Consider the following 14,461-nt stretch of genomic DNA (forward strand, 5'->3'; position numbering starts at 1 on the left):
CATGACGGATTCCCAAATGGCAATATTTTGCCACATTATACAGAGGAAAAATAAACTTTTTTGATAGCTGTTGCAATTAATTCCAATGTAGGTAAATGGCAGAATCAAATAATCAGAATTACAGAGTAGAAGGGAGCCATGGCCCAACATGGCTACACCAGCTCTCTAAATGAGCAATTCACTTACTGCCATTCTCCTGCCTTCTCCCTTAACTCTGCACATTCTTCCTTTTCAGATAACAGTCTAGTTCCTTTTTGAATGATTTGATTGAACTTGCCTCCACCACATGCTGGCAGTGGGTTCCAGGCCTTAACCATAGGTTGTGTGAAAATGTTTTCCTCATGTCACTTTTGTTTCTTTTCCTAATTAATTTAAATCCATACCCTCTCATTCTTGATCCTTTTCTCCCTATTTATTCTGTACAGAACCCTTGTGATTTTGAGTGCCTCTATCATATCTCCTCTCAGCATTCTTTTCTCCAAGGAAAACAGACCCAAATCTCAATTCTATTTTCAATACTGAAGTAAAATGTAGTTAACCATCATACAACCTAGAGATCTGCATATGCTGGAAAAATGGATTTCAAAATTACATACATCAAACCAAGGTCAAAATACAGTAAAAGAACCAGCATTTTTCATGGGAACCAGCTGCTGCATTGTATAGCTTATAGAGCAATGATCCACTTGCAAGTGAATTCTTGGACTGTCTAATTTTTCACAAATGACATGGTCAGATCTGGTAGAGTCATTCCTTTTATCCAAACCTTAACAAAAGTAATTAATTTTGTTTGGACCTATTTACTGCATTTAACTGGCTTCCACTGTACTTGTTTGGAACAACTGGGTAATGTTTTAACATAATGGCATCTAAATCTTAAGCTTTTAATAATACCATAGTTTTCATTTCTGATGCTAGAATTTGTATTTGTAGCTACATTCATTCTCAGGATTTAATTTGAGTGTGTTTTACAAACTGTGCAAAATGATAACCTAATGCAAGAAGACTTCCATACCCCTTATCAATATCTGTGCAATAGGACAAAGAATATAATTGAGGGAGAGAAAAATCAACTGTGGGTAGGTATCTTAAAGAGACATTCTAAACCAACAATTTCTGGAGTACAGATTAGCAGTTGTAGAGGGAGTGTGTGGCGAAAAGGAGAAGTTTGATTTAAAAAGTTAAAGTTTTTAAAGTTTATTTATTAGTCACAAGTAATGTTTACATTAACACTGCAATGAAGTTACTGTGAAATTCCCCTAGTCACCACACTCCAGTGCCTGTTCGGGTCAATGTACCTAACCAGCACATCTTTCAGAATGTGGGAGGAAACCAGAGCACCCGGAGGAAACCCACACAGACACGGGGAGAACATGCAAACTCCACACAGACAGTGACCCAAGCCGGGAATCGAACCTGGGTACCTGGCGCTGTGAGGCAGAATGCTAACCACTGTGTCACCATGTCCGTGATTTTGTTCCCCTTTTACTTAGAATTGTGACATACATTTGAATTTTAAAATCTGCCACTTTAATATGCTGATAATGCTGACATTGCGTAGCATTGACCCCACTTCATGTAACGTTCAAGAAATAAAATAATCAGCCATTTTCTCCTCCATTTTCTCTTTGCTTAGAACTGATTTTGCTGTTACAGTGAGTGGGTAAACTAAATTTCAGGGAAACAGCTACTCTATTTTAATTAACGTAACTAAGAAATTACTTGGGGATATCAGTTTAGACTGGAAGGTCATTGGAGTTGGAATTCTACATTAAGTGGTTAGCACTGCTGCCTCACAGCGCCAGGTTCGATTCCCGGCTTGGGTCACTGTCTGTGTGGAGTTTGCACATTCTCCCCGTGTCTGTGTGGGTTTCCCCTGGGTACTCCGATTTCCTCCCACAGTCTGAAAGATGTGCTGGTTAGGTGCATTGACCCGAACAGGCGCCGGAGTGTGGCGACTAGGGGAATTTCACATTAACTTCATTGCAGTGTTAATATAAGCCTTACTTATGACTAATAAATAAACTTTAACTTTAATACAAAAGCAAACTACTGCAGATACTAGAAAATCTGAAATAAATACTAGAAGTGCCAGAAATACGCAATAGACAGCACGTGGAGAGAGAAAGCATTAACGTTTTGGGACTGGGGTGGGGTTGTGAAATAGAGCAAAAGGAAAGGTCTATGATATGGTGGAAGGCAGGAGTGATTAAATAACAAAAGAGATGATAGTTCAAGGCAAAAGGAGATGGTAAATAAAGAAACAGAGATGGGTCTAGAGAAGATGTAAAGACAAATAGCAGAGTTATCACTAACTGCTTCATACGGGGGGGGGGGGGGGGGGGGGGGGGGGGGAGGGGGGGAGGTGGAGGGGGGGGGGGGGAGGTGGGAGGGGGGGGGGAGGCAACAGCTATTCAGTGCCAATGAAGATCAATGTAAGCTCAAGGAACAACATCTCATCTTTTGACTAGGCACCTTACAGCTTTGCGGGTTCAACGTTGAGTTCAACAACTTAAGGTTGGAAGCAATGATACCTGTTTTTCAAATGGCAGTTGCTGGTGATGCTTTCTCCTACTACACTGCCTCCAGGCCCATCTTTTGGTTGTTATGGTTTAAGTTTTGAGCAGTGCCGGATTTAGACTTGGTGAGGCCCTAAGCTATGTAAAGCTTGGAGGCCCCTTGTTAACAAGTTACACCAAAAGGTCTCACAAAGGTGCATACCAAAACAGGACCTTGGGTCTCCACAAAAAAATTGAAAACATAATTATGCCTTTTAATTATTTAATAGCAAGGTATTTAAAGTGAAAAATACAAATTATTTTCAAATGAATGCATTTATTGATTACATATTTATCATTTGGCTGGCTTGATCTCTCTCATAGATTTTGGTAATTTTTTGAGTTGCTCTTCAAGCTGGTGCTTTCTTTTTCTTTTCTGGTATCCACTCTTAAATGTTCTCTTCATTGTAAAACTTCTGAAATTTTGAGAGGCCCCCTGCGGATTGTGAGGCCCTAAGCTGTAGCTGGTTTAGCTTATGCCTAAATCCGGCACTGGTTTTGAGCAATGCAGCTCAATGGTTCAAACAGCAGTACAGCTGCCTCAGATAGATAATGACAAGCCTGAGGTCAAGAATTACACGGCACTGTATTGAGGAACTCTCAACAGTTTTCAGTTACAATCATACTGGTTTATACAAGAGATTAAGGAAACAATTTGATACAAATGTTTGGAATTATGAAGGGAAATGCAAACAAAAGCAAAATATTGTTGTGTTAGAAATCTGAAGTAAAACACAGGAAATGCTGAAAATACTCAGCAGGTCTGGCAGCAAATGTAGGGAAGGAATCAAAGTTAACATTTCAGGTTGATGACCTTTTGGCAGATAGGCTAATTGGTGGCAAGAAAGGAGAATTAAGGACCATGGGAACAGAGAGGGCACAAAAGATTAAGACTTTAAAATATTAAGGATTAAGATTAAGCTCTACTGAAGGATAAGTGTTTATGCAAGTAAGTTGGGTCAAATGTCTTGTTTTCATGTTGCAACATCAATATACAGCATTTCTATGTAAAGTTTGATGAATTACTAGAGAATCTTAGCACGGGCACATGTTGGTACTGCAAGGCAGTTTGCGTCATTCTTTCAAAGTTGTATTTCGTTCCCCAGTTCAATTAATAGGGGGACAAAAGTTTCAATGCACAAATTCAGTTTTTAAAGTCATGCCATAACTTTAAAAGGTCCTTTGAGACTTAGCATAGGGCTTGGACTGTCCCGACCATCAAGAGTACATTTAAGAGAAAAAACCCTGTGGAGACATTTGGTTGACAAAGATCAAAATACATTGACGTCAACATCAGCAATTTTCAAGTTTTGAAACAAAGTTAGTGCCTATTGACAAAATATAATAGCCTATCTTCAAAACGGCTCATTTTTCTATACAAGACTGATCTGTTTGACTTGAGGTTAAGTTTGATTCAAATCACTCATCCTTCTAAAACATTTATTTAGACAAAGTTTGTGGTAAATGTCATAGCTCAGAAGTGAGTGTCTGATTTCAAAGATTGTCAACACTTGCAAAAGGTTGCGAAGAAAGATATTAATTCAGTAAAAATCACACTTCTGTGATTGCCACAGCAGTTCTCAAACAATTCTGATTTGCCAGTCCTTAGACTGATGATCAAACGATACAACGAAGAAGAAAAAGTTTCAATGCAAATTTTTCTCAAGGCTTACAAATTCCCATTTCTATTTTTCATGCAATATTTATAAAATGGGCATTTCTTAATTAATCTTTCATGAGAACTTTACACAGTAACACTGAAGAAATGCTTACTTCATGCACATAAGTTTAAAGTTTATTTATTAGTGTCACAAGTAGGCTTACATTAACACTGCAATGAAGTTACTGTGAAAATCCCCTAGTTATTGCCAATTAAAAAGCATCATTTTGCAATGACTTTCAATGTATGGACTTTAACAAATATAAATCTTAGCTACCTTGATTCTACCAAAATACAACATTCTCCGGAGTTAAAGCTTTCAAATCAGAACATGCACTAATTGTACCTGAAAGCAACCGGTTAGAAGTTTAACATTTTCCACATCTTTCAGAATAAAATGGTAATCTCAAATTGTTAAAGAGAAAATCACCGAGTTATCAATTTGTATTATCTCAATATGATAATGCAAAAACTTTCAATTTGAAAGTATTTACTCACAATGCAATGAGATTGATCCTCGCAGTAAGCATGCACAAACTTACCTATAACAAACACCAACTTACTTACAAAAAGGTATTTAATGTGATGAAAAAGCCTTCCACAATACCACCACCAAACACCACCCCTACCCCCATAACTGCTTTGAGATAAATTTACATACGCAGTTTCCATTAAAAATATAGTTATTTGATATTCATATCAATTTTGGGAATAGTAAAAATTGGGACAGAATGTATGACTTCTCAATATGAAATGAAATTATATCAGTGCATCATTGTACAATTGGCCTCTAAAGCGGGATCTCCTGAAGACCTCAAATGGGGATCAACTAATATTCTTTAAACTTAATTTAATAAGTTGCTTTGGAAACTGTAGGGTGTGCTGAAGTGAAATGTTTCTCAATTGTATCACCACAACTGAAGTATCGTATCCAATTCTGAGAACCACACTTGATGAGGCGGCATTTGAGGGGGTGCAGAAAACATTTACAAGAATGGTTCCAGGGATGAGGAAGAGGCTTCAGTAACAAGAATAGATTGGAAAAGCTGGGACTGTTCTCCTTAAAGAGGTCAAGAGGAAACTTGATCAAGGCGTTCAAACTCATGGGGAGCTTTCAGGGAATAGACAGGGAGAAAGTGTTTCCATTGGCAGAAGGATCTGAACCACAGGACACTGATTTAAAGTTATTGGCAAAAGGAGCACCAGTGACATGAGGAGAAAAATCCTTTACACAACAGATGGAATGCACAGCCCGAGATCGTGGTGGAAACATAATCAATCGCACCTTTCAAAGGCACAATTATCAGAAGAGAAACAATTTTCAGGGCTATGGGGGGGAAAGGCAGGGAGTGGGACTAGCTGAGTTGCTCTTGTAGAGAACTGGCACAAAGAGGATTCACTGAATGGGTAGATTCCGTGATACAGCGGAGTTTCCATTTTCCTCATCATCCAGACCTCAAATTAGATATGCTACAGCAACACTCAGTACACCAATGAATTGTGCATCAAAAATGGATGTCATATAGATAGGCTGGAAATTTGGGCAAAGAAATGGCAGATGGAGTTCAATCCTGATAAATGCGAAGTGATGCATTTTGGTAGAAATAATGTAGGGAGGAGCTATACGATAAATGGCAGAACCATAAAGGGTGTAGAGACGCAGAGGGACCTGGGTGTGCAAGTCCACAGATCCTTGAAAGTGACGTCACAGGTGGAGAAGGTGGTGAAGAAGGCATATGGCATGCTTGCCTTTATAGGACGGGGCATAGAGTATAAAAGTTGGGGTCTGATGTTGCAGATGTTTCGAACGTTGGTTCGGCCGCTTCTGGAATACTGCGTCCAGTTCTGGTCGCCACACTACCAGAAGGACGTGGAGGCTTTGGAGAGAGTACAGAGGAGGTTTACCAGGATGTTGCCTGGTATGGAGGGGCTTAGTTATGAGGAGAGATTGGGTAAACTGGGGTTGTTCTCCCTGGAAAGACGGAGGATGAGGGGAGACTGAATAGAGGTGTATAAAATTATGAAAGGCATAGATAGGGTGAACGGTGGGAAGCTTTTCCCCAGGTCGGTGGTGACATTCACGAGGGGTCATAGGTTCAAGGTGAAGGGGGGGGAGGTTTAACACAGATATCAGAAGGACATATTTTACACAGAGGGTGGTGGGGGCCTGGAATGCACTGCCAGGCAAGGTGGTGGAGGCGGACACACTGGGAACATTTAAGACTTATCTAGATAGCCATATGAACGGAGTGGGAATGGAGGGATACAAAGGAATGGTCTAGTTTGGACCAGGGAGCGGCACGGGCTTGGAGGGCCGAAGGGCCTGTTCCTGTGCTATATTGTTCTTTGTTCTTTGTATTCCTTTTGGATCTCACGGTTGATTTTTGTAATATTGGAGATTCATTTTAGCAGAGAGCACGCCAAGATGCAATCCTGTGAAAGATTTTGTTTGAGAAATTTGGATAGTTGGGAATGAGAATAACAGAGATTCCACTTCTCTAGCCCACTAAATGACTGCAAAGGGTATACCATGAGTTGGCAACCTGTGGTACATGTGCCAAAGGTGGCATACAAGTGGATTTTCAGAGGCACATAGGTTGATCATCCAGTCTGAGCAACCAGAGCTGCAGACCTGACAGACTGGCTTACAAACAACTGACACCAGAGAGTTCTGATCTTTTTGAAGCCTGTCTGTCAGTGACAATTTCATTGAGCTGCTGCACTGCTGCCTCTGACCTCCAGGCAGCAGCGTGGCCGATTCTTTTTTTAAATAAACCCACCAGAAAGCCAAAACTGCTCGAAGCTTAGCAGCAGCACGGTAACTGTCAGAAAAGTCATAGAGGTTTACAGCATGGAAACAGGCTCTTCGGCCCAACTTGTCCATGCCGCCCTTTTTTAAAAAAAAAAACCCCAAAGCTAATCCCAATTGCCCACATTTGGCCCATATCCCTCTAAACCCATCGTACCCATGTAACTATCTAAATGCTTTTTAAAAGACAAAACTCTACCCGCCTCTACTACTACCTCTGGCAGCTTGTTCCAGACACTCACCACCCTTTGTGTGAAAGAATTGCCCCTCTGGACACTTTTGTATCTCTCCCCTCTCACCTTAAACCTATGCCCTCTCATTTTAGACTCCCCTACCTTTGGGAAAAGATATTGACTATCTCGCTGATCTGTGCCCCTCATTATTTTATAAACCTCTATAAGATCACCCCTCAGCCTCCTCCTATGCTCCAGAGAAAAAAGTTCCAGTCTATCCAGCCTCTCCTTATAACTCAATCCATCAAGTCCCGGTAGCATCCTAGTAAATCTATTCTGCACTCTTTCTAGTTTAATATCCTTCTATAATAGGGTGACCAGAATTGCACGCAGTATTCCAAGTGTGGCCTTACCAATGTCTTGTACAACTTCAACAAGACATTCCAACTCCTGTATTCAATGTTCTGACCGATGAAACCAAGCATGCCAAATGCCTTCTTCACCACTCTGTCCACCTGTGACTCCACTTTCAAGGAGCTATGAACATGTACCCCTAGATCTCTTTGTTCTGTAACTCTCCCCAACGCCCTACCATTAACTGAGTAAGTCCGACCCTGGTTCAATCTACCGAAATGCATCACCTCGCATTTGTCTAAATTAAACTCCATCTGCCATTCGTCAGCCCACTGGCCCAATTGATCAAGATCCCGTTGCAATTGGAGATAACTTTCTTCACTGTCCACTATGCCACCAATCTTGGCGTCATCTGCAAACTTACTATCTATGCTCCCTATATTCTCATCCAAGTCATTAATATATATGACAAATAACAGTGAACCCAGCACTGATCCCTGAGGGACACCGCTGGTCACAGGCCTCCAGTTTGAAAAACAACTCTCTGCAATCACCCTCTGGCTTCTGTCAAGAAGCCAATTTTGTATCCATTTAGATACCTCACCCTGGATCCCGTGAGATTTAACCTTATGCAACAACCAACCATGCAGTACCTTGTCAAAGGCTTTGCTAAAGTCCATGTAGACAACATCAACTGCACTGCCCTCATCTACCTTCTTGGTTACCCCTTCAAAAACCTCAATCAAATTTGTGAGACATGATTTTCCACTCACAAAGCCATGCTGACTGTCCCTAATCAGTCCTTGCGTCTCTAAATGCCTGTAGATCCTGTCTCTCAAAATACTTTCCAACAATTTACCCATCACAGATGCGAGGCTCACTGGCCTGTAGTTACCAGGCTTTTCCCTGCAGCCCTTTTTAAACAAAGGCATAACATTTGCCACTCTCCAATCTTCAGGCACCTCACCTGTGACTATCGATGATTCAAATATCTCTGCTCGGGGACCTGCAATTTCCTCCCTAACCTCCCACAATGTCCTGGGATACACTTCATCAGGTCCCAGGGATTTATCTACCTTGATGCGCTTTAAGACTTCCAGCACCTCCTTCTCTGTAATATGTACACTCCTCAAGACATCACTATTTATTTCCCCAAGTTTCCTAACATCCATGCTTTTCTCAACTGTAAATACTGATGAGAAATATTCATTTAGGATCTCACCCATCTCTTGTGGATCCACACATAAATGACCTTGTTGATCCTTAAGAGGCCCTACTCTCTCCCTTGTTACTCTTTTTGCCCTTTATGGATTTGTAGAAGCTCTTTGGATTCTCCTTTGCCTTATCTGCCAAAACAATCTCGTGTCCCCTTTTTGCCCTCCTGATTTCTCTCTTAACTCTACTCCTACACCCCCTATACTCTTCAAGGGATTCACTTGATCCCAGCTGCCTATGCATGTCATGTGCCTCTTTCTTCTTCTTGACCAGGGCCTCAATATCCCGTCATCCAGGGTTCCCTACTTCTGCCAGTCTTGCCCTTCACTTTAAGAGGAATGTGTTTAGCGTGCCACTTACCAGACGTCCCTTTGCCTTCCCACAGACTCCCCCAATTAATTTTTGAAAGTTCCTGCCTGATACCATCAAAATTGGCCTTGCCCCAATTTAGAATTTTAACTTTTGGGCCAGACCTATCATTCTCTATAGCTATCTTAAAACCAATGGAATTATGGTCACTGGTCCCAAAGTGATCCCTCACTAACACTTCTGTCATCTGCCCTTCCTTATTTCCCAAGAGGAGGTCAGGTTTTGTCCTCTCTCTAGTCGGGCCATCCACATACTGAATGAGAAATTCCTCCTGAATACACTCAACAAATTTCTCTCCATCCAACCTCTAATACTATGGCTGTCCCAGTCAATATTGGGAAAGTTAAAATCTCTGACTATTACCACCCTATTTTTCTTGGAGCTATCTGTAATCTCCTTACATATTTGCTCCTCAATTTCCTGCCGACTATTTGGGGGCCTATAGTACAACCCTATCAAAGTGATTTCCCCCTTCTTCTCAGTTCTACCCATATAGACTCAATGGCCGAACCCTCGGATATATCCCCTTTCAGTACAGCCGCGATGCTTTCCCTAATCAAAAGTGCAACTCCCCCTCCTCTCTTAACTCCTGTTCTATCTTTCCTATAGCATCTGTACTCTGGAACATTGAGCTGCCAGTCCTGTCCCTTCCTTAGCCATGTTTCAGTAATTGCTATAATATCCCAGTCCCATGTACCCATCCATGCCCTAAGTTCATCTGCCTTGCCCGTCAGGCCTCTTGCATTGAAATAAATGCAGTTTAATCTGGATTTCCCTTGCCCTCTGTCTTGCTTCTGTCTGATCTGTCTGGTATTAGGATTACTGACACTGCCTTTACTACTTAATGTGCTCTCTTTAACTTCCGTGCTGTCCTCAAACTTCTCTTCTGTCTCCCTACTGCTTTGGATCCCATCCCCCTGCCAAACTAGTTTAAACCCTCCCGAGTGGCTCCAGCAAATCTCCCCGCCAGGATGTTAGTCCCCCTCCAGTTCAGGTGTAACCCATCCCTCTTGAACAGGTCAGCCCTTCCCCAGAAAAGATCCCAATGATCCAAAAATCTAAATCCTGCACCAGCTCTCAAGCCAGGCATTCATCTGCCTAATCCTCCTATTCCTACTCTCACTATCATGTGGCAGCGGTAGTAGTCCTGAAATTACTACCTTCGAGGTCCTGCACTTCAGCCTTCTGCCTAACTCTCTATATTCACATTTCAGGACCTCATCCCTTTTCCCACCTATGTCGTTGGTACCAATATGTACAACCACCTCTGGTTCCTCACCCTCCCCCTTAAGAATGTCCTGCAATCGCTCAGTGACGTCCTTAACCCTGGCACCAGAGAAACAACACACCATCCTGGAGTCTCAATCGCGGCCACAGAAACACCTGTCTGTGCCTCTAACTAGCGAGTCCCCTATTACTACTGCTGCTTGCTCTTTGCCCGACCCTGTCCCACAGCAGAACCAGCTGTGGGGTCACTGTACTCCTTTGCTCTTGGTTAAAAAAAAAAACCAGGAAGTGAGCACCCTGCAAATTTAAAACTAATTAGGATAACGAGCGGGGTTTTATGGCCTCGCTCGAGCAACACCGGAAATTCCCTCCCGAGGTCAACAGACGTTTCTGTTGTCCACCCCTCATCCGCTCCGATTCCATGGCGGGCAGAACGGCAGAATTCCTGTGGATGTTTGTATGTGTGGTGGTTGTTGTGGTGGTGGTGGGGCGGGGGAGGGGGAAGTTGGAAGAAAATTGTTTATAGAATCCTTATAAACATTGAACTGTATTATTGTCACTGGTCCCAAAGTGATCCCTCACTAACACTTCTGTCACCTGCCCTTCCTTATTTCCAAAGAGGAGATCAAGTTTTGCCCCCTCTCTAGTCGGGCCATCCACATACTGAATGAGAAAACCTTCAATAGGTGTGAATAAATGAAGACTTGGCACGCCACTTCGGAAAGGTTATTGATCCGAGATATACCAAGGTAATAATTACCAAAAACTGTCACATTTATTCTATGCTGCTTTATGACTTTTAAACAAAGTTTAATTAATTTTTTCCTGCTGCTTCTTCCTTGGATGACAATATAAATACAAATACAAGTTCATCCCCAAAAAAATCTGTAATCAGAAAGGATATGTTGTATTATTCTGGAACCAATCATCCACAAGTACAATCCAACTATCTTAGCTAAAAATCATTTACATGTACTCATGCAAAAGGAGTGCAGTGGCCATCACTTACATGCCAGAGTCCCAAACGAAATTCCAGATTTTCCATGTCTCCCATCATAGACAAGCTTTGCACCATACCACAGTACAAGCACAACTGCACCCTGTAACAAAAATCAATCAGCGCTATTGCTCAATATAGATAGACAGATAGAACATCCAGAAAATGTACATCAGAAGCAAGTGTTTTGTTACAAGGTGAACTTCCAAGGCATCAGTCATGTACAAAAATAATTTAATCAGAATGTTAATATATAGCCAATACTGAACATCTCTTGATTCCGCATGTCACTATCCATCACTTGGAATTTTTCTATTGCTTTAAAATAGTTTGCTTGTGCAAATTTACATCTGCCTTTCCATTTAATAACATAAACCAATGTGTATGGTTAATACTGTTGTGTTTGCTGCTTAACAGCAAAAGCAGAGATGGAACATTGACTTTTTAAAATCAGAAAAAAATAATTACTGTTCGAGAACAGCAGAATCTGTTTCTTTTCATTCAAGGGAAGTGGGCTTCACTGACTAGGCCAGCATTTATTGCCCATCCCTATTACGCTTGAGAAGGTAGGGAAGAGCTGCCTTCTTGAATCGCTGCAGTCCGTGTTGTAGAAATATAGACATTGGAGCAGAGGCAAGTCATTCAGCACATCAAGCGGGATTTTTCCTCCCTCTCTGCAGCGTGTTTTATGGTGGCATGCCACTTGCTGGTCCCCCCGTTGTCAATGGGATTTCCTGTTGAATGCCCCCCTTCCCGCTGGGAAAGCCGCGGCAGACTGATCCCACTGGCATGAATGGCAGCGAGATTTCGGCAATTGAGTTTGTTCCGCCATTCAATGAGATCGTGACAGATCTGAGGGAGGGAGTCCCAGGATTTTGACCTAGCAACATGAAGGAACGACAATATAACTCCAAGTCGGGATGGTGTGTGGCTTGGAGGGGAACTTGGCGGTGATGGTGTTTCCATGTCTCAGTTGCCCTTGTCCTTCTAGATGGTACAGGTCATGGGTTTGCAAGGTACTGTCAAAGGAACCTTGGTGAGTTGCTGCAGTGCATCTTGTAGATGGCTCACGCTGCTGCCACTGGGGGTACAGAGAATGAACATTGAATGTGGTGCATGGGTTACCAATCAAGCGAGCTGCTTTGTCCAGGATTGTGTTGAGCTTCTTGAGTGTTGTTGGAGCTACACTCATCTAGGCAAGTGGAGAGTATTCCATATCACACTCCTGACTTGTGCCTTGTAGATGGTGGGCAGGCTTTGGGGAATCAAGGGGTGAGCTACTCTCTACAGAATCCCAGCCTTTGACTGCTCCTGTGGTCACAGTATTGATATGGCTGGGCTAGTTCAGTTTCTGGTCAATGGTAACATCCAGGGTGTTAATAATGGTGCTAATTGTTCAGGACCAGATCATAAACTCCAAGGTATATTATGAAGTTAGCCTAGACACCAACTAGTTTGGATTTTAGCATAAGTGTGAGCATAAGATGATTCACTCTAAGTGTGATTCTATCAACCGTTTATTAAAACAAACTTTATTTAACAGTACAGTTTAACTATAACAAAAATTAGTGTAACTTCTACCAATTGAAATACTTAAACATACCAAGATGTCATTCTTAAATGCTAGTTTATCTCTGAGTTCCAAGTTGAGCAACATTCCCCATAGGTGTAAACTCCTCTTCAGAACCATTTAGCAAAAACACACAAGCTTACATATGTTGCCAGTCCTCAAGCCTTTTAACACCTCTGGAGAGAGATGTCTATTTTCTAGCAGGCCCAGACTTCAATCCCCAGTGAGAGAGAAAAGTGCCGCTGCTCCTTGCAAATCTAAGCAGAGGCTGCATGCTTTTTCTCCATCTGTAAGCCTAGCTTCTCGCATTAGCGCCTGACACGCTCTTGTCAATCAATCTAATTGAACCCATTTCTGCAGCCCCGGGGGACAATCCAAAACTGAACAAAACTGCATTAACTCAGATTAAGACAAACATCCCAATAACTAGGATCAATTATTCTTCTGCATTTTCAGGATGTGGGCGGCCTGGAGAAGACAAAGCGGCACCATAATCAGAGCTGAACATTAAAACATTACCTTCACAAGAAACATGACACAAAATACATTTCCTAAAGGCACAGTGTCATCACACAACGTCATTGAATGTCATGGGAGATGGTTAGATTCTCTCTTGTTGGAGATGATCATTGCCTAGCATTTGGGTGACATTAAGGCCAAGCTCGAATATTGGCCAATCTTGCTGCATGTGGTCACAGATGGCTTCGGTATCGGAGTAGTTGCGAATGGTGCAGAGCATTGTGCAATCATCTGTGAACATACCCATTTTTGACCTCAAGATGGAGGGAAGATCATTGAAGATGATGTTTGGACCCAAGACACTTCCCTGCGGAACTCATGCAGCAATGTCCTGGGACTGAAATGATTAACCTCCAACCACCACAACCATCTTCCTTTTGCATTAAGTATGACTCCAATCAGTAGAACGTTTTCCACCAATTCTCATTGACTCCACAAAAACATAGAGAATAGTAGCAGGGGTTGACCAGTTTTGCTGAGGCCACTTGATGCCACTCCTCCAGTTAGCTATTTAATTGTTTACACCATTCAGGGCTGGATGTGGCAGCACTGCAGAACAGAGATCTGATCCACTGGTTGTGGGATCACTCAGCTCACTCTATCGCATGTTGCGCCCATTGTTTGGCATTCAAGTGGTCCTGTTTTGTAGCTTCACCAGGTTGACACCTCATTTTTAGGTATGTCTGGTGCTGCTCTTCTGCATCGAACCAGGGTTGACCTCCCAGCTTGATAGTAATCAAAAGTTGAGGAATATGCTAGGCATAAGGTTACAGATTTCGTTTGTTTGCAATTCTGCTGCTGCTAATGTCTCACAGCGCCTCCTGGACACCCAGTTGAGTTGCTAGATCTGTTCAAAATCTATGCCATCCAGCATAGTGGGAGAAACATACAACACGATGCAAGGTATCCTTAATGTGAAGGCGAAACTTCATCTCCATAAGAACTATGCGGTATCATTCCTACCAATACTGCCGTGGACGGATGAATCTGTGACAGGTAACTTGGTGAGG

General features: G+C 42.2%; 1 protein-coding gene across 1 annotated transcript in view; it reads right to left on the minus strand.

Annotated features, from left to right (window-relative positions):
• LOC144502308 (uncharacterized) overlaps positions 1–14,461 on the minus strand; it is a 164,861-nt gene that overhangs the window by 94,087 nt on the left and 56,313 nt on the right. The window contains exon 11 of the mRNA XM_078226119.1: positions 11,375–11,465. Coding sequence (XP_078082245.1) covers positions 11,375–11,465 — 91 coding nt within the window. The remainder of the gene's footprint in view (positions 1–11,374; positions 11,466–14,461) is intronic.

Source organism: Mustelus asterias, chromosome 13, assembly GCF_964213995.1.
Source record: "Mustelus asterias chromosome 13, sMusAst1.hap1.1, whole genome shotgun sequence".
NCBI classification, from domain to species: Eukaryota; Metazoa; Chordata; class Chondrichthyes; order Carcharhiniformes; family Triakidae; genus Mustelus; species Mustelus asterias.